The 19,727-nt window shown below is 53.3% G+C and overlaps 1 protein-coding gene across 4 annotated transcripts; it reads left to right on the forward strand.

The window, feature by feature from the left end:
* Positions 1-630: 630 nt before the first annotated feature.
* ZNF554 (zinc finger protein 554) lies at positions 631-16,593 on the forward strand. Of its 4 annotated transcripts, XM_047095879.1 has the most exons (5): positions 631-655; positions 9,117-9,189; positions 11,568-11,694; positions 14,278-14,469; positions 15,258-16,593. In XM_047095879.1, the coding sequence occupies exons 2-5, from the start codon at positions 9,157-9,159 to the stop codon at positions 16,415-16,417; spliced, it is 1,512 nt and encodes a 503-aa protein (XP_046951835.1). In that variant the 5' UTR covers positions 631-655; positions 9,117-9,156; the 3' UTR covers positions 16,418-16,593. The 4 variants fall into 4 exon arrangements, with proteins under 4 accessions (XP_046951835.1, XP_046951834.1, XP_046951837.1 ...); XM_047095878.1 differs by lacking the exon at positions 631-655 and having other exon boundaries at positions 6,745-9,189; XM_047095881.1 differs by lacking the exon at positions 631-655 and having other exon boundaries at positions 9,155-9,167.
* The last annotated feature ends 3,134 nt before the right edge of the window (positions 16,594-19,727 follow it).

Raw genomic sequence — 19,727 nt, forward strand, 5'->3', positions numbered from 1 at the left:
AGAGCCCCTGGCGGGGCTCAGACCCAATCAGTGATATCGTGACCTGAGTTGAAACCAAGAGTGGACAGAGCCACCCAGACGCCTCTAGAAGGTTGGTTACATTTACTGTACTATACAGAATATTATAGTTAATTACAACATTAGATATTACTAAACTCCAATACATTAATACATTAAGTATGGTAGATTTATTGTTGCAACATATTATTGATAACACAAATCAACATATTGGTATTAGTAAGAAATAGTATCATTAAAACAATTTTAGCAAGCAAAAAACGGATTATACGTTTACATGATTTGTTAATCAATAGGCAAATCTGTAGGTCTCTGGCACCGCGCCAAATGGAAGGCTGGCAATTTGCCCCTCGTTTAAGGCCTGGCGGAGCCCTCCGCGCACCTGCCCGACGGCGCGGGCGCGCGTTTGCGGCCGGCGGCTGTGCGCAGCTGCGGGAAGCTTCTCAGTCCTGCGGAGACACCTCCCGCCCGCAGATGGCGCTGTGACTCGACTCGTTGCCCCAGAGGGACGGGCGACACCCAGCTCCAGCCCCGAGCCTCCTGGGACTTGTAGTTCGCGGCTTCGTGGTGCGCAGGCGCACTGCGGAGACCGTACTGATTGCGCTCGTCGGGGAGGCGGCGGCAGCGGCGGCGCGGCGTGAGTTAACGGGGCGCAGGGAGGGGGCGGGGGCGCGGGCTCCGGGGGGCGGAGGGAGGTGGCGTCCGGGACTGGCCGCGGCGGGCCCGGGCGGGAGCCGGTGGCGCCCGAGCGTTGCGCCCCGGTTGGCACCTGCGCCCACCCCGGGGTCACCGCGCCTGAAGACGGGTGTTCGGGGCCCTGGGCGGGGGTCCGGCGGGAGGGGCGGCCGAGGCGTTCCCGTGGGCGTTTGTCCTGTCTGTCACTCGAGGCGACGGAGGCCGCCCAGCGCCCAGAGTGGCACATCTGACCCTTGCCCGGGCGGGGGGACCCCAGGGTGAGACCCAGGGGGCGCGCTCTGCTGTGAGGGAGGGGCCGCACTTGAAAGGGAAATGGAATAAACCCTATTTGCTCTTAAAGGCCGAGAGGGGTCGGAACGCTCAGACTTGGGAATGTGAATTCACTAGGGCTCCTTGGCTGACCCGGGGTCTCCCCCAGACTATTCTGCCTGCCCCATCCCCCAGGAGACACTTGGCAGTGCTTGGGGTCGTTGGTGGTTGTCATGACGGGGCTGGGGGGGGGGCGGCAGTGCATCGAGTGGGTGGGGGTCAGGGATGCTGCTCAGCCCCCTGCAGTGCCCAGGACGGCCCACCCCAGAGAATGATCCGGCCCCAGTGTCCACAGGGTTGAGGCGGAGACACCCTATGTTAATTATCTGGAAAAGCAGTTGAGTCCGATCCCAGCTCACTAGACACCAGAATAAATCCCCAAAGGGTCAGATAGTAGGAACCAGAGTGACCCCCCCCCCCCCCCGCCCCGTGTGTGTATTTAATTGTGTGCAGCCTCCTGGGACCTCCGTAGAGCGGATAATGATGGCACACAAAGTGTCTTGGGGTGGGTCGACTCCCCTAAACCAGGGAGATCTCACTGGGGAGTGCCTCTGTCCCTAAGGGACCGTGGTGGTATCTAGGAACATCTGTGGTTGTCACCCTGCTGAGCCCTGGGGTGGAGTAGGTGAGGCCAGGAGTGGGGCTGCTCCACTCCTCCCAGTGCCCAGAAGAGCACCCCCCCACCCTGCCCCGCGAGAACGACCCGAACCGCCGTTCACAATGCTGAGGGCGAGATCCCGACTTACACTTTATCCTTAGAGGAGTTCCTCATTGGCCTCATCAGGCCCTTCCTGGGGAGAAATGATGAGTTTCTGTGGTTTGAACGTTGAAAGGGAAGGTCCCAAGCCATGTGGCACAGGTCTAGGTGAAGGAGGGGGCTGAAGGGACCACTGGCATCTGCCACAAGGTAGGAGGGTCTTGGAACCATCAGACGATGGGAGAGAATTGTTCTGCAAGACCTAGGAAGGGGCCGGGGGACCTGGACCCATTGCCCTGAGCTGCGGCTTCAAGTCCCAAGAGCCGGGGCGCCTGGGGGGCTCAGTGGGTTAAGCCTCTGACCTCCGCTCAGGTCATGATCTCACAGTTCGTGAGTGTGAGCCCCACGTCGGGCTCTGTGCCGACAGCTCGGAGCCTGGAGCCTGTTTCGGATTCTGTCTCCCTCGCTCTCTGCCCCTCCCCCGCTCATGCTCTGTCTCGTTCTGTCTCTCAGACATTAACAAAAATATTTATAAAGTCCCAAGAGCAAAGGCGGAAGTTCACGCGGTGTGGGAGGCAGTGGCAGATGCCTTCAGGCGCTCGCACAGAATCCCCTGCGTGAGGCTCCCTGGCAGCAAGGCTAGGGGGTTGGGGGGGGGGGGCGGCAAGGAACGCTGCCCCTCTGTTCGCCTTTGGTGTTTGTGAGCGTCCCGGGGCAGACTGGGTGGCTGAAACACCAGAAGCTTCCTGTTGCACACTCTGGAGGCCAGAAGTCTGAAATCCAGGGTCAGCAGGCCTCCAGGGGAGGACCCTTCCTGCCTCTTCCAGCTCCCTGTGGTCCCTCTCTACGCTTGGGGTCCCTCGGCTTACAGCTGTGTCACTCCAGCCTCTACGTCCGTTGTCACATGGCCTTCTTCCTGTGTGTCTGCGTCTCTTTTAAGGACACCAGCCCGTGGCATCGGGCCCACTCTACTCCTATATGACTTCATCTCATCTGCGAAGATTCTGCTTGCACATGGGGTCACCTTCACAGGTACCAGAGGGTCAGGGCTGGAGCGCGTCTTTTAGAGGACCTGATTCAGTGTCATCAGCAGATGTTTCGTCAGGCGCAGAGCAAGGCAGGGCCGGCTCTCGGCGAGAACTCTGCGGCGCTCCGGCTCATCTTCTAGATTTTCAGACTTTTGTTCTACTTTATCTGTTTCATTTCATAAGAAGTTGCCCTTACAGATCACGTCTTCCTTGGTAATTTATTTATTTTTTATTAAAAAAATTTTTTTTAATGTTTATTTATTTTTGAGAGAGAGAGAGAGAGAGAGAGGGAGAAAGAGAGAGAGAGCATGCGTGAGCCAGCAGGGGAGGGGCAGAGAGAGAGAGAGAGAGAGAGAGAGGGAGATACAGAATCCGAAGCAGGCTCCAGGCTCCAGCACAGAGCCCGACACGGGGCTCGAACCCACGAGCTGTGAGATCATGACCTGAGCCAAAGTCGGACACTTAACCGACTGAGCCACCCAGGCGCCCCTTCCTTGATAATTTAAACAGTTATGGGGCGCCTGGGTGGCTCAGTCGGTTAAGTGTCTTACTTTGGCTCAGGTCATGATCTCAGGGTTTGTGAGTTCAAGCCCCAGGTCAGATTCTGTGCTGACAGCTCGGAGCCTGGAGCCTGCTTTGGATTCTGTGTCTCCCTCTCTCTTTGCCCCTCCCCGGCTCACGCTCTGTCTCTCTCTCTCTTAAAAAAGTAAACATTAAAAAAAAATTTTTTTTTTAAACAGTTACATGTCCAAAAAAGAAAAAAAAAAAAGAGTTACACATGCTTACTGGAGTTAACCATGGTATTTTTTTCCAGGTTTGTTAGGTTTATTTTTGGCTAACAGCTTTATTTAGATATAGCCCACAAACCAATTCATTCATTTCAGGTATGCAGTTCAGTGATTTCTCGTGTATTCACAGAGTTGTGCAGTCATCATGTCTGTCTAGTTCTGGAACATTCCATCACCCCAGAAGAAACCCTGTCTCCATCAGCAGTCACCCTCCTTCCCCTAGTCCCCACGAGCCCCCTGCCTGTCCCTGGATGATCCCGTTTTGGACGTTTCACACACCCCGTGTGGCCTCTCGTGTCTCGTTCCCTCCCTGAGCGTCATGTGTTCAGGGGCAGCGGGTGTGGGCGCCTCATTCCTGCTCGCGACTGAGTGATATTCCACTTTACGGCTGGACCACATTGTGCTTCCTTGTTCATCCGTTGATGGGCACTGGGGTTGTTTCCACTCTTCGGCCACCGCGAGTCGTGCCGCCACGAACATTCGTGGACAGGTTTTGGTGTGGACGTGTGTTTTCGTGTCTCTCGGGCAGACGGTAGGAGAGGCATCCCTGGGTCCAGTGGAAACTGTGTTTAACCATTTGAGGAACCCCCAGACCGTCTTCCAGGACAGCGACCCACCTCCCACCCCCGCCGGCCTTGCTCCAGGGTGGCCATTCCCCCCCATCCTCACCAACACCTGTTCCTGTCCTGTGGCCTCCAGTTATCCTGCTGGGCGGGAGGGGCCTCCTCACTGTGAGTCTGATTTCCGTGATGACTCATGAGATCGATCATCCTTTCCATGCGGCTTGGTCGTTCATGTGTCGCCTTTGGACAAGTGCCTGTTCTTTACGGGAGCTCTTTGTTAGGAAGTGAGTCGCCGTCTCTGGAAGAGGCGTGCGCGGAGGCCCTGAGTGCCTCGCCACCGCTCCTCGTGCGTGCTCTCCGCCGGCTTCTTCCTTCAGCCTCACCCCAAGGAACCTTGTTCCCTGATCCCCCTTTCCTGGTGGGGAGGCTGCTGTTTTCTTAAACATTCAGCTTTGACTTAATTATAGACTCATACAATGTTGCAAAAACGGGGTGGAGTCCCACCCACCCATCACCCAGCTCGCCCCCTTGGCCTGTCTCCTGACAATAGCGTAGGATCAAAGCCGCACGCGGGTATTGGCCCCCCCCCCCCCGCCATGAAAAAATTTTAATGTTTATTTTTTTGAGAGAGAGCGCGTGTGAACAGGGGAGGGGCAGAGAGATTGAGAGAACCCAAGCAGACCACGCTGTCAGCGCAGAGCTCAAGAGTCAAGAGTCGGCCGCTTAACCAACTGAGCCACCCGGGTGCCCCGCCCCCACCATGAAAATTTCCTAGCAGAGATGCGTCTGGGTGCTGGGGCTGCATGCTCCCACAACAGACTTGTCTTCTCCACGTGTCTGTGTCCTAATCCTCTCTTCTTATAAGGACACTGGTTTTACTGGTTCCGGGCCCATTCCTAACGACCTCATTTTGACTTAATACCTCTTTAAAGGCCGTATCTTGAAATACAGTTACCGTCTGAGGTCCTGGGGTTGGGACTGGAAGGTATGAATTTGGAGGGGACACAGATTAACCTGTGACAACAGATATATGTGTACAGACATACGTTGGAGATATTGCTGGTTCGGGTCCTGACGACCGCAGCGAAACAAGTCAAATGAATTGTTTGGTTTCCCAGTGCATGTAAAAGTTACATGTTCCCGGTCCTTGTGCAATTAGCACTGTATCTAAAAGAACAATGTAGGGGCGCCTGGGTGGCTCAGTCGGTTAAGCCTCCGACTTTGGCTCAGGTCATGATCTTGCGGTTCGTGGGTTCGAGCCCCACATCAGGCTCCGTGGTGACAGCTCAGAGCCTGGAGCCTGTTTCCAATTCTGTGTCTCCCTCTTTCTCTGACTCTCTCTCTCTCTCTCTCTCTCTCAAAAATAAACGTTAAAAAAATCTCCCCTACTTTTTCAAAAATATAAATAAAAGAACAATGTAAATATCTTAATTTGAAAGTACTTTAACTGCTACAAGATGCTTATCATCATGTGAACTGTCAGCCAGTCATATCACTGGTCACAGATCACCGTAACAACTATAAGAATAATGAGTGCAGACCCGCCTGGTGGGCTCAGTCAGTTAAGCATCCGACTCTTGGTTTTGGCTCAGGTCGTGATCTCGCACTTTGTGAGATCGAGCCCCACATCGGGCTCTGTGCCGACAGCATGGAGCCTGCTTAGGATTCTCTGTCTCCCTCTCTCTCTCTGCCCCTTTTCCTGCACGTGTGCTCTCTCTCTCTCTCTCCCTCTCTCTCAAAATAAAGTTAAAAAAAGATAATGAGTTCATGAGAATCACCAACGCATGACCCAGGAACACGCAGTGAGCAAATGCTGTTGGAAAAATGGTGCCAACGGGGTGACGCAGGGTTGTCACAGACCTTCAGTCTTAACGCGGTGGCCGTGAAGTGCAATGAAATGAGACATGCCCGTTTCTGCCTCTGTTCTGCATGCGTGTAAAAGAATACTTTCTACATTCTCCCCTCCCTGTCCCAAGAACCGATTTGTGCTACCTCAGGGTTAACATCGCCGTAGTGGGAACGCTTCGCCTGATGTTGACGTCTCACTGTGGGACATTTATCACAGCCAAGACGTGACCCCCGAGTGGTGCCGCCAGGGGCCGAGGGAGGGGACTGGGCAACATCAAGTCTCAGTTCCGGAAGATGAGCACGTGCGAGAGGGCCACCGGACGATGTCGTACCTACGGTCAGCAACAGCGCCTTCTACGCTTAAAATTTGTTAAGATAAATCTCATGTTAAGCGTTCTTACCACAGACCGTTTTTAAATTTTTTTTTTTAGCGTTTATTTATTTTTTTTGAGACAGAGCATGAATGGGGGAGGGGCAGAGAGAGAGGGAGACACAGAATCGGAAGCAGGCTCCAGGCTCTGAGCCATCAGCCCAGAGCCCGACGCGGGGCTCGAACTCGCGGACCGCGAGATCGTGACCTGAGCCGAAGTCGGACGCTTAACCGACTGAGCCACCCAGGCGCCCCCCACAGACCGTTTTTAAAAACATCAACCCACTGGGGCTCCTGAGCGGATCAGTTGGTTAAGCGTCCGACTCTTGATTTCAGCTCAGGTCGTGATCTCACACTTTGTGAGATTGAGCCCCACGTCGGGCTCTGTACTGACAGTGTGGAGTCTGCTTGGGATTCTCTCTCTTCCTCTCTCTCTCTCTGCCCCTCCCCTGCTCGCTCGCTCTCGCTCTCTCTCTCTCAAAATAAACTTAAACAAAAAAAGCCACATCAACCCACCAAGACACCAGCCTTGGTTCAGAATATTAACCAGACTGCAAACTTCATTTAGATTTCACCAGGTTTTCCACTAGCCCAGGACCTTCATTCTGGCCCAGGACCGCATCCGGGGTCCCACATGACATCTCGCCATCTCGCCATCTCGCCTTGTTTTCTGGGGCTCCTCCAGTGTGACCTTTCCTCACACTTTCCTGGTTTTGCGTGGCCTCGACGCTTTTGAAGAGCAGTGGCCAGGTGCTTTGTAGAAGGTCCCTTGGACTGAGTTCGTCTGATGTTTTCTCATGATTACACTGAGGTTACCTTACACTGAAGGTGGCCCAGAGGTGTCCTGTCACATCAGGGGACATCACAGCAGGCGTCCTGTCCTCATCACAGTGACACTGATCTTCATCACTTGGCTAGGGCGGGGTCCGCCAGGTTTCTCCAGGAATAAAGTTCCCCTTCTTCACTCTATCCGCACTATTTGCTGGAAGCAAGTCACTGAGTGAACCCACATGGCTGGCGCGGGGGAGGGGAGGCTCCGCGTCCTGGAGGGAGGACCATGGAAGAATTTACAGATGCGTGAACACCATGGCGGTAATTAACAAGTATTTTGGAGGTGTGACTTTTCTGCTGCCCGATGTCCCGCCTCTCCTTGGAGTGTCCCCGGTAATGACGTGTGCATCTGTGGGCCTCGTCTGTGGGGATGATCGCCGGGGTGTTCCCATGAAAATCCCATGGTGATTTTCTATTAACGGGGCTGGGTGGTGATTTTTGAAGTTTTCATCCAGGAATCCAGATGACGCCCGTCATAAGTATCCGGTAACTGGCCTCTATTCATTCCTCATGAGTCTGCATGAGAATTTGCGTTTACAAGAGACTTCACGCCTACGACATCACCCAGAGCAGGCTGGTGGCTCACGTGTAGTGAGTGGGGACAGAGCAGGACTGCTCCAGGATGTTGTTAACAGAGGGCCACAGCCAGACAGTCCTTAGAGCACGAGAACCTGTTCAGGACCTGTTGCAGTGGGGAAAGACCTCTGGTGCACCTGGGCCCCATCCCCGATGCAGTGTGGACAAGGGAGTAGGTGGGGGTCAGCAGACGGGCACTTGCCGTGAGGACGCATCACGGGGGATTCTGGCTGAACAGACCTGATAGGATTGCTGCTGCAGGCATTCTGGGTGATCCCCACCCCCCCCAACCCCCCGCCACCTGGGTGGGGCAGGAGGAAATTGGCCGGATATCCAGGGTGATCAGACACGGGGGAGGGGGGGGCTTCAAGCTGAAGTGACTTAGCAGGGCTCTGGCTAAAACAGAGCATCTGAGCTGAACTCAGAAGCCCAGAGGTCAAGGCCTAGTTGGACGGAGGGCTCAGAGAGGCGAGAGAGGGTCCTTGGTGCCACCAGGCAGCACCAGAACCAGCCTGGAAGGGAAGGGAGCCTCCCGGGAGTGTGCAGGGCTCACAGCCCGGCCTGTGCCTTCCGGGTGGGACAGGCACATCTGGGTCCTTCCTGCTTAGAGCTGGGGTGGTCCGGTAGGAGAGTCCAGGGCAAAGGAGGGGGCCCGGGAGAGGGGCCCCAGGGAGCCGGCTGGGCTGTGGGAAGGCAGAGATGAGTCTGGGAGGCGCCAAGGGTGGGGGCCTGTGGGCCTCGAGGCTGGGAGGTCCTACTGGGTTGAATGGGGTTCCCCACAAAATTCGCGTCCACCCGGAACCTTGGAACGTGAGCTTATCTGGAAATGGGGTCTTTGCAGATGTAATTAGTTAAGATGAGGTCATATGGGAATGGGTGAGTCTAATCCAACGACTGGCGTCCTTATAAGAAGAGAGACACAGAGTCAGAAGACAGTCACGTGACCGCCGAGGCAGAAGCTGGAGGGATGTGACCACAAGCCCAGGGGAAGCTGGAGTCCCAGAACCTGGAAGAGGCAGGAAGGACCCTGTTCTGGGGCTTTGGCCCTGAGACCTTGATCCAACTTCTGGCCTCCTGAACGTGAGAGAATAAATCTCTGCTGTCTTAAGCCCCCAGCGTGTGGTCGTTTATTTCAGTGGCCCCAGGACACTTGCACAGACTCCTCCCTGATAGAATTGGTGTACTTTGTAAGCTTCCAAGACCTTCCGTATTTTGGTCCATGCATGGGTTAAGGGGCCATTCAGGCCTGTGGCCTCTGTCCTGGCTTCTGTTGACCACACTGTGTGTGTGGGGGGGGGGGCACCTGGATTGTGCCAGAGGTGTCCAGGTCCAGGATTTGGGGATCAGGGACAGGCCTGGGCCTGGGCTTCACGGTCCCTTCTCCTCCCGCAGCTCTGCCTGCCCCGGATCCTGCTTTTCCCAAGAGAAGAGGATGGCTGCTGGGTACGTGTCCCCGGGGCCCCAGGTGAGTGGGACCTGGGTATGTGTCCCCCGGGCCCCAGGTGAGCGGGACCTGGGTACGTGTCCCCCGGGCCCCAGATGAGCGGGACCTGAGTACGTGTCCCCCGGGCCCCAGGTGAGCGGGACCTTCCTCTTCCCCTGAAAGTGTCCAATGTGCCCAGAGGACGCACTCCTACAAGAAGTGCATTCCCAGCTAGGGAAGGGAGCCCCATTGCTGTGTGAGAGCTCAGGGAGCCTTCCCCGTGAGCATCTGGGTCCGAGAACCTCTGCTTGTAAGCAGAAGCACAGGCGTGCCGTTCAGTGCGTCTTTCCCGCAAGACAGCTGAGCTTCTGTCCTCGGCAGGGAGCACTTCCCCACCGGGGGGGGGGGCGGGGGGGCGCCTGGGAAGCACCATCTCGTTACCTCAGTTGTGGTAAAAGATTCACCATCGTAACCTTCTCTAAGCACACAGCTCAGCGGCACCAAGCGCACTCACGGTGTCGTGCAGCCGCCCCCATCGTCCGTCTCCAGAACTTTGCATCTCCCCAGACTGAGACCCTGTCCCCATGAAGCACCAACGCCCCACCCCCTGCCCCACCCCTGGCTCCCACCATCCGCTCTCTTGTCTCTGTGGATGGGACTCCTCTGGGGAGCCCCTGTGAGTGGGGTCACGTGGGACGTGTCCGTCTGTGTCTGGCCTCTGTCACTGTGCACAGTGGCCTCCGGGTCCGTCCACGTGGTGGCAGGCGGCAGGACGTCCTTCCTTCCTGAGGCTGGGTCAGTCTTTGTAAGCCTGGAAGAGCTGTGTTTAATGTGAAGCTGCCTTACAGGCCATGAGCATCAGGACAGCAGAGGCCACCATCCACTGGGACAACACATCTGTGGGGACTGGTAGATGGGGTCCCTGTCCCTTAGCTCTCGGCTTCGGATGGCAGCCACAAGTCTGAGAAAGTGATCAGTGTCTGTGCCAGAAATATAGGGCCGACTGAGAGCTCAGGTTCAGGTGGTCCCTGGGAGAACAGGCCCTTTCCTGTGGACATTTGCAGGCGATCAGTCAGTGTCCTGGATGTTGTCCTTGTTGGGGCCCCCTGGAGAGGGGTACTTGATCTGCTCTGGCCCCTGCATGGAAGTCCTGGTCATCACAGGCACACCCACTTTCAGGCCAGCCTGGTGCTCGCTGAGGCTGGCACAGCCCCCGGGGACACTGTCAGGTTTCAGCTTGGAGCCCATGCCGCCCCCGGGACCTGTGGGCTCAGGGTTCCAAACAAACCTGTGGCTTGTCCCTCGGCAGCAGGAGAGCTGAGATGCCACGAGGCCAGGCAGGGTCCCTTCTTATCTGTCTTCGTGTTAAGTAAACGGAGCCACCCAGACCTAGGCGGTCAGGCCGGAGGGTCATCGCCTGTCCAGGCCACGCAGGATTTCACGGGAGCCCCTTAGCAGCTCAGGCCTGCATCTTTATTTATTTATTTATTAAACATTTTTTTTTAATGTTTGCTTATTTTTGAGAGCGAGAAATACAGAGCGTGAGCAGGGGAGGAGCAGAGAGAGAGGGAGACACAGAATCCGAAGCAGGCTCCAGGCTCCGAGCTGTCAGCACAGAGCCCAATGTTGGGCTCGAACCCACAAACTATGAGATCATGACCTGAGCTGAAGTTGGACGCTCAACCGACTGAGCCCCCCGGGCGCCTCAGGACTGTGCTTTTTAAAAACGAAACCAAAAACCACCTTAACTTCAGCTAGAATGGCCAAAACCAGCCAGCGGGTCCAGCAGGCCTGCTCGCCTGGGGTGGGAGCCATCGCTTTCGAAGTCCATAGGTAACTTTTCCCCTCACGACAGACAGCAGCCCAGCTGCTGGTTCCAGCCAGGACGGCTGCAGTAGCCAGCCAGGCGCCACACGTTCGCCATCCCCCCTCCACGTGCCCTTCCTTTGCCCATCAGCGCTCTTGCCACATTTCTCCGCTCGTGCGGATCGGCAGGTGTGGCTTCTGGGTTCTCTGACCGTGTCGCTAGCAGATGCCCCGACCGGCGTGAACTACTCAGCCTCACTGCACCCCGTGGAGCGGAAAGAGTTTCTTCCATTTTCCTTGCATTGAGCAGATGAGGAGGCCACGTCCTGGAAAGTCAGTAATACACGTCCGATCCCACAAGCTACCTCTTTCTAGAATAAGCTGGGGGAGGTTCTCAAGTGGGAATGTGGCGCTCACAGATCCAAAAGTGGGACTCACCAGTTCAGTAGGAAACGGGCCATGTGTTCCCGCGAGATCTGCCTGCTAGCAGAATCTGACCTCCGGGCTTCGCTCCCTGCTCCCCGTGGATCTCCTGCTGGCCACGGCCTTCGGCCCTCTTGTAAAAAGGTGGGGGGGGGGTGCCTTTCTTGAGCAGAATCGATGTGATATTTTAGGAGTTAGTGACCTTCGAGGATGTGGCCGTGGCCTTCTCCCGGGAGGAGTGGGCCTTGCTGGACCCTGCTCAGAAGAGGCTGTACAGAGAGGTGATGCTGGAGACCTACAGGAACCTGGCCGCACTGGGTAAGACCAGCGCCGTGCACGCACCTGCCCATCGGTTCACACGCACGTAGCCTCCGCGGTGTGTCCAGAGCCGTGTTAGGAAGTGGGGGGTTGTTGGTGAGAAAGGCAGCTGTGTGGCCCCTGCCCTTGTGGGGTGAGTGGTCCACTGGTTTCTTCAACACTGCAAGTGACCCGATTTCTCCCAGAGCTGCTGCCGAGCCGCACATCTCACCTGAGGCTTAGATAATGTCCCCGAGTCCCCTCGGGTATAGAGTCATCATGAAACATGTTTTTGTATGTGTGGTAAAACATGTATAACATAAAATCTGCCTTTTAAACCATTTTTGGGTATACAATTCAGTGGCAGTAATTACATTCAAAATGTGCAGTCACCCCCACCATCTGTTTCTAGAACTTTCCATCTCCCCAGACTGAGACCCTGCCCCCACAAAGCACTGACTCCCCGCCCTCTGCCCCACCCCTGGCTCCCACCATCTACTCTCTGTCTCCGTGGACGGGGCTCCTCTAGGGACCCCCTGTGAGTGGGGTCACGCGGGAGGTGTCCTTCTGTGTCCGGCTCCTGTCACTGCACACGGTGGCCTCCGGGTCTGTCCACGTGGTGGCAGGTGGGAGGATGTCCTTCCTGTTTATTTTTTATTTATTTATTTAATTTTTAAAGAATGTTTATTTGAAGGGGGGAAGGGCAGAGAGAGAGAGAGAGGGGAACGGAGGATCTGAAGTGAGCTCCCTGCTGACAGCAGACAACCCGACGCAGGGTGGAACTCATGAACCACGAGATCATGATCTGAGCTGAGGTCAGACGTTTAACCAGCTGAGCCACTGAGGCGCCCCTGCCCTTGTTTGTTTGTTTGTTTAAATGTTTATTTTTGAGACAATGTGAGAGACAGAGCATGAGCGGCAGAGGGGCAGACAGAGGGAGACCCAGAATCCGAAGCAGGCTCCAGGCTCCGAGCTGTCAGCACAGAGCCCGACGTGGGGCTCGAACCCACGAACCGTGAGATCATGACCTGAGCTGAAGTTGGACACCTAACCGACTGAGCCTCCCAGGCGCCCCTGCCCTTGTTTTTATTTTTTTTTATTTTTTTATTTTATTTTTTTAAGATATGGTAACAGGATACTAGTGAGGTTAACATTTTAATGTTTATTTAGTTCTCAGACAGATACAGAGCGTGAACAGGGGAGGGTCAGAGAGAGAGGGAGACACAGAATCCGAAGCAGTCTCCAGGCTCTGAGCTGTCAGCACGGAGCCCGACATGGGGCTCGACCCCACGAACTGTGAGATCATGACCTGAGCCAAAGTCAGACGCTTAACCGACTGAGCCACCCAGGTGCCCCTGCCCTTGGTTTTAAAGCCGAGTAATATTTCAGTGTGTGGATGCACCCCATTTTATTTACCTACACATCCATGGGTGGACACTTTGAAAAAAATTTTTTTTTCAACGTTTATTTATTTTTGGGACAGAGAGAGACACAGCATGAACGGGGGAGGGGCAGAGAGAGAGGGAGACACAGAATCGGAAACAGGCTCCAGGCTCCGAGCCATGAGCCCAGAGCCCAACGCGGGGCTCGAACTCACGGACCGCGAGATCGTGACCTGGCTGAAGTCGGACGCTTAACCGACTGCGCCACCCAGGCGCCCCCATGGGTGGACACTTTGTAGCTGTTGAGAATCATGCTCCCGTGAACACAGATGTGCAAATAGCACTTTGAGTTCCTGCTTTCTTCTTTCTCGGATGCACACCTAGGGGCAGACTTGCTAGGTCATATGGAGACTCTGTGCTTCCCTTTGTGAGAAACCGCCAGACTGTGTTTCACCATCTTACCGGCCACGCACAAGGATTCCGATTGGCCCACATCCTCTCTAATCCTTATTTTCTGTTTTTGCTTAAAAAAAAAAAAATTACAGGGCGCCTGGGTGGCTCAGTTGGTTGAGCGTCTGACTTCAGCTCACGTCATGATCTCGCGGTTCATGAGTTCGAGCCCCACGTCAGCCTTTGTGCTGATAGTGCAGAGCCTGCTTGGGATTCTCTGTCTCCCTTTCTCTCTGCCTTTCCCCTCCTCACACGTGTGTGTGTGTGTGTGTGTGTGTGTGTGAAAAATAAACGAACATTAAAAAAATAATAGCTATCCTAGTAAGTGTGAAATGGTGTTTCACTGTGGTTTTGATTTGCGTTTCCCTGATGCCTAATGATGTTGAGCATCTTTTCGTGTGCTTGTTGGCCATTTGTAGATCTCCTTGGGGAAATGTGAGAGCCACAAGGTTTCTTTAATTAATATTTTTTAACGTTTGCTTAGTTTTGAGAGAGAGAGAGAGAGAGACAGAGCATGAGCAGGGGAGGGGCAGGGAGAGAGGGTGACACAGAATCCCAGGCAGGCTCCAGGCTCTGAGCTGTCAGCACAGAGCCCGACGCGGGGCTCGATTCCACGAACCGTGAGATCATGACCTGAACCGAGATCAAGAGTCGGGTGTTTAACTGACTGAGCCCCCCCGGTGCCCCGAGGTCCGCAAGTTTTTAATTAGGAAAATAAAATCTTCAGCTTGGTCAACACGCCATGTCTCCGGTGTGCTCTTGTCTCTTCCAGAAACCTTGAAGACCCGAAGTGCTGATGCAGGCATTGAGTTTGGTGCACTGTCCGCAACCCAAGCCTCTCAGGCCGCCGGTCCTTCCCCGTGGGTGGGGAGTTCACTCTTTCTACCAGTGGTGCCTTTCCAGCTGGAGCAAGGAGAAGCTGTGTGGTTGGGGGGGGAAGGAACTCCCGAAACCTCCTGTTCAGGTGAGAGCCAGGCAGATACGAGCCACTGAATGGGGGCGGCATCTTGGGGACTGCAGGTCACGGGTCTCTCCACAGACGCCCTCTGGCATAAGGAGAAGGTTGAGGTCTTTGGTTGCAGTTTCTCAGATACCTTCATTCATTATCCAGCAGGCTTGTCCTGTGCACTGACTTCTACAAGCCTTTGGGTGCAGAGGAAATATATCTCATTTCTTTCTTTTCTTTTTTCTTTTTTTAATGTTTATTTGAGGGAGGGAGGGAGGGAGAGAGAGAGAGAGAGAGAGAGCGCGCGAACATGAGTGGGGGAGGGGCAGGGAGAGAGGGAGACACAGAATCCGAAACAGGCTCCAGGCTCTGAGCTGTCAGCACAGAGCCCGACGCGGGGCTCAAATCCACGAACTGTGAGATCGTGATCTGAGCCGAAGTCGGACGCTCAACCGACGGAGCCCCCCAGGCGCCCCTCATTTCCTTCTGGAAGCTATTCTACCTGTGTTTCTTGTTACATATCTTCCCTCTCTGCCTTCTTGATAATTCTTTCTCTTTGCCATTGTCATCCCCCCTCCTCTGTAGGGCCATCCCTTCTACATTTACATTCCCCCCCGTTTTCCATCATCGGCAAACTTCTTACGCTGCGTCCTGGCCTCGGGAGCTTTTCCTGTTTTCTCCCTGTGTTGAGCGCTGATACTTGAACGCGGATTCACATGTACCTCATGCATGTTGCAAGTACTTTTGTGCCGCCATTATTAAGTTAAAAGTTTCTTCTCTCCCCCCCTTTTCTCAATTTATTTCAGATTTGGCTGCCATACTGAAAAGCCAAGAGTCCTCTTGTAAGAAGGTGGTTTGGGGGGAAGAACCGCCCAGTGGTATGACCGTAGTAAAGCTTCCCAAAGGAGACTGGGGCTATGGTCAACTTGAGGAGAATCGTGAAGCCCTGCACAGGCTTTTGGGGCAGCTGGCGTACCCCCAGGCGGCGGTGTTTGCTCAAAGGGAGACCACTGCCTGGCATGAGTTTGGGGAAGCCTGTAGTACGAGCTCAGACCTTGCTTTATCTCAAGGAGGTTCTATAGAAGAACATTCCCACGACTGTGGTCTAGATATTGAGAGTTTGGTAGCTAATCCATTCTTAAACCATCATCGGATGGCATATACAGGTCAGAGACCCTGGGAAGGGAACGAATGTGGAAAAGACGTCAGCCACAACAGTGCCTTCAGTCAACACAACAGAGCCGCCAAAAGCGGGGAATCATTTCCTCACGGTATGGCTCTCACAACACACAACACGGTGAATACAGCGGGGAAACCCTACGAATGTCACCACTGCGGGAAAGTGTTTAACCGGAGGCATTCCCTGAGTGAACATCAGAGAATCCATACAGGAGAGAGACCATATGAATGTCAAGAATGTGGGCGAGCCTTTACGCACAGCTCAACCCTCACACGACACTTGAGAACTCATACTGGAGAGAAACCCTATGCGTGCGGCGAATGTGGGAAAGCCTTCAACAGGATTTCGTCTCTCACCCAACACCAGAGGATTCACACAGGGGAAAAGCCCTACAAATGCAAAGACTGCGGAAAGTCCTTCTGCCAGAGTTCTTACCTGGTCTTGCACAAGAGAACACATACGGGCGAGAAGCCCTATGAATGTAACGAGTGTGGAAAGGCCTTCAGTGATCGTTCCTCGCTTAACCAACACGAGCGGACTCACACCGGTGAGAACCCCTATGAATGTAATCAGTGTGGAAGAGCCTTCAGTCAGAGGTCTTCCCTCGTGAGGCACGAGAGGACTCACACCGGAGAGAAACCGTACAGCTGTAGCGAATGTGGGAAAGCGTTCAGCCAGAGCTCGTCCCTTATCACACATCAGAAAACTCACACCAGTCAGAAAACCTATAAAATAATTGATTGTGGGAAAGCTTTCTATCAGAGCAGCAACCTCATTGGGTTTTAGAGACCACTTGCTGCCTGTAAGGTACCTTTTAGCTCTCTGCTACAGAAGTATGGTTAGATTTTGCCCTTCTGATGGGACTGTTTGAAAAGAAGTAGGCTTCTGCACGTTCTTTTTAAAAAAAATTTTTTTTAACGTTTATTTATTTTTGAGAGAGAGAGACAGAGCGTGAACGGGGGAGGGGCAGAGAGAGAGGGAGATACAGAATCTGAAACAGGCTCCAGGCTCTGAGCGGTCAGCACAGAGCCCGACGTGGGGCTCGAACTCACAGACCTCGAGATCATGACCTGAGCCGAAGTCAGACGCTTAACCGACTGAGCCACCCAGGTGCCCCATGCACGTTCTTGAAGAAAAGCTCTGAGGTCTAGATCTGAGAGGGACCTTTTAGTCGGGGAAATTGCCATTGAGCTATGCCGAGTGGGGCATGTCCTTTTGGAAAAGATTGATAAATGTGAATAGCAATGTGGAAAGAGATTTTGCTGAGAATCATACTAATTTAGTTGTTGAAACAGAATACCTTTTGTTTCAAAATTCAGTATTAAAAAAAATGTTTATTATGGGAAGAGATGCTAGCAAGAGAGGGGCAGAGAAAGATGGGGAGAGAGAGAGAGAGAGAGAGAGAGGGAGAGAATGAGAATCCCAAGCAGGCTCCGTGCTGTCAGTGCAGAGCCTGACATGGGACTCGATTCCACAAACTCTGAGATCATGACTTGAGCTGAAATCAAGAGTCAGATATTCAACCAACAAAGCCACCCAGGTGCCCCATGAAAGTTCAGTATTTTTTTAATGTTTATTTTTGAAAGAGAGAGCGAGAGAGAGAGCATGAGTGTTGGGAGGGGCAGAGAGAGAAGGAGACACAGAATTGGAAGCAGGCTCCAGGCTCTGAGCCATCAGCACAGAGCCCGGTGCAGGGCTCGAGCCCACCAACCACGAGATCACAACCTGAGCCGAAGTTGGACGCTTAACTAGGCCCCCCAGGTGCCCCCATATTCAGTACTTTTGTTTCAATAGTCTGTGTCAGTATTTTACCTAGTCATTCTGCCCCTGTCGGTCCCTTAGCTAGGTGCCAACTTGTTTCGTGCCCGGCTGTGTCAACACAGAACGTGTGCTCACGCGGAAAGAGCTTTGGGTGCACAGTGAAAAATAAAGCGTGCAAAATGGTATGTGTGACTCCGTCCAGTGTATTCTGAATATGTACATAAACGGACAAAGGCTGGGCAGAGGTGTGGAGGAACTGGACAGAGTTTGTTTGTCAGAGTTATCCGATGATGTGTGGTTTCCTGCCTTTTGTCATGTTGTCTGGGGTTGCTATAATCGTTTTGACGGTAGGTAGAAATCAAACGACCCCAAGGGATATCAGGTTTCTTTGATCAGGATTGCTGATGCCATGGTGGGGAGGGTAGAGTGCAGTCGGTCTCGGGACAGGGGGGAGTGGAGCAGACTTTGACAGCTTGGGAGAAATCCCACCCGCGAGGCGGACTTGCCTGAGTGGAGACTGAGAGCTCTGATGTGCACCGTCACCAGCACCAGCGTCACCTGTTGGTTGCTTGCTCTGTTTCCAGCCCTTGTATGTGGTTCATCATTGACTCTCACCAAGCCCTAGAGGTAGTAGCTGGTCACCTGCCGACACCACAAAAGGGCAAACAGAAATAAGGGAGCTTGTCCAGAGTCAGATGACTAGACGGTGCCGGACCCAGGATTTGAACCTGAACGACCTGTACAAGGGCCCATGCCACATTTGGATGCAGGGGGACTGTGCTTTCTAAATTCTCCCTTGGAAGTCATTTGACCTTTGTCTAGATCTTCCCCTTTCTCTGCGGCTGATGAGGAAGGTTGCCTGTCGGGTCTCCTCTCACCTAAGTGGTACCTGGTCACGTCGTTTGTTGCTGCCTTTCTCTCAAGTAGGGATCCCTCATCTGGGGTCTGTGTAGACCTTACTGGGCTGACGGATACGTTTCTTTAAGGGCTCCACGAACAGTCTTGTGCTCGATGCAGGATGTATGTTGGGGCATAGCGTGTCATCTGGGGAAGCATCTGTAGCTTTCATCCAGTTCTGAGGGCTGGCTGACGTCGGGGTGTCACAAGCGCACTGTTTTCTGGTCTCTATCCCTTGCTCCCTCCAACAGTTGTGGGGAACTCCTTGTGCTAGGTGGCTGTGCGTAAGGTGGATGAGGTGTCTGCCCTCCCTGTACATATATTCGAGGAGTGGGGAAGCAGGACGGCCTCGTCGGTCGTGATGTGTGCAGTCACCCAAGTGTGTCTCACAAAGGTCCTGTGATTGGTTAAATACTCTAGTGTATCCATATTGATATACTTTTTTTTTTTATGTTTATTTTTGAGAGAGACAGAGCATGAGCTGAGCAGGGGCAGAGAGAGATGGAGACACAGAATCCGAAGCAGGCTCCAGGCTCTGAGCTGTCAGCACAGAGCTTGACGCAGGGCTCGAACCCACGAACCATGAGATCATGACCTGAGCCGAAGTCTGGTGCTTAACCGACTGAGCCACCCAGGTGCCCTATATATATATATTATTTTTTTTTTAATGTTTATTTTTGAGAGAGAGAGCACAAGCAGGATACAGGCAGAGAGAGGGAGAGAGAATCCCAGGCAGGCTCTGTGCCATCAGCATAGAGCCCGACACAGGACTTGATCCCACAAATCATGAGATCATGACCTGAGCCAAAATCAAGAGTTGGACGATTAGCCGACTGAGCCACCCAGGTGCCCCCTATCTTGATATTCAGAGGATCCCCCTGCTATGTTTTCATTTTGCAGTGAACTCTGCTCATTGTATAGCCAGATCCATGATGGAGTGAGGGGCAGGGACAGATGTGAAATAGCTAACCAAATACTTTAATTAAATAATTGCAGATTTTGGTAGTGCTCTTGGGGACGTAAACAGGATGATGCCGTGATAGATAAAAAGAGAGTGACTAGCCTCGGGGCCTTTCTGACAACCTGATATTTAATTTGAAATGTGAGTCACTGGAGCTTCCAAGGTGAGGACTTTAACCAGAGGAAAGTTTTCATTTAGCTTTGTTTTCACATATTTCAAAACTATTTAGAGGGGCACCTGGCTGGCTCAGTTAGTAGAGTGTATGACTCTTGATCTCAAGGTTGTGAGATTATGGACACGGAGCCCATTAAGAAAAATATTTACAACTTTTTTTTTATTTATCTCAAAGTATTTTGAGAGAGAATGTATATATATATTTTCAATTTCTTGCTGTTTAAATGCCCATCTCCCTCTCTTTAAAAACAAATTCTTTTTCTTGTCTGATTGCAATGGCTCAATCCTTTAGTACAATATTGA

Source organism: Lynx rufus, unplaced genomic scaffold, assembly GCF_022079265.1.
Source record: "Lynx rufus isolate CCGP_SWC_20201006 ecotype Redwood Valley unplaced genomic scaffold, mLynRuf1.p SCAF_4, whole genome shotgun sequence".
Lineage (NCBI taxonomy): Eukaryota > Metazoa > Chordata > Mammalia > Carnivora > Felidae > Lynx > Lynx rufus.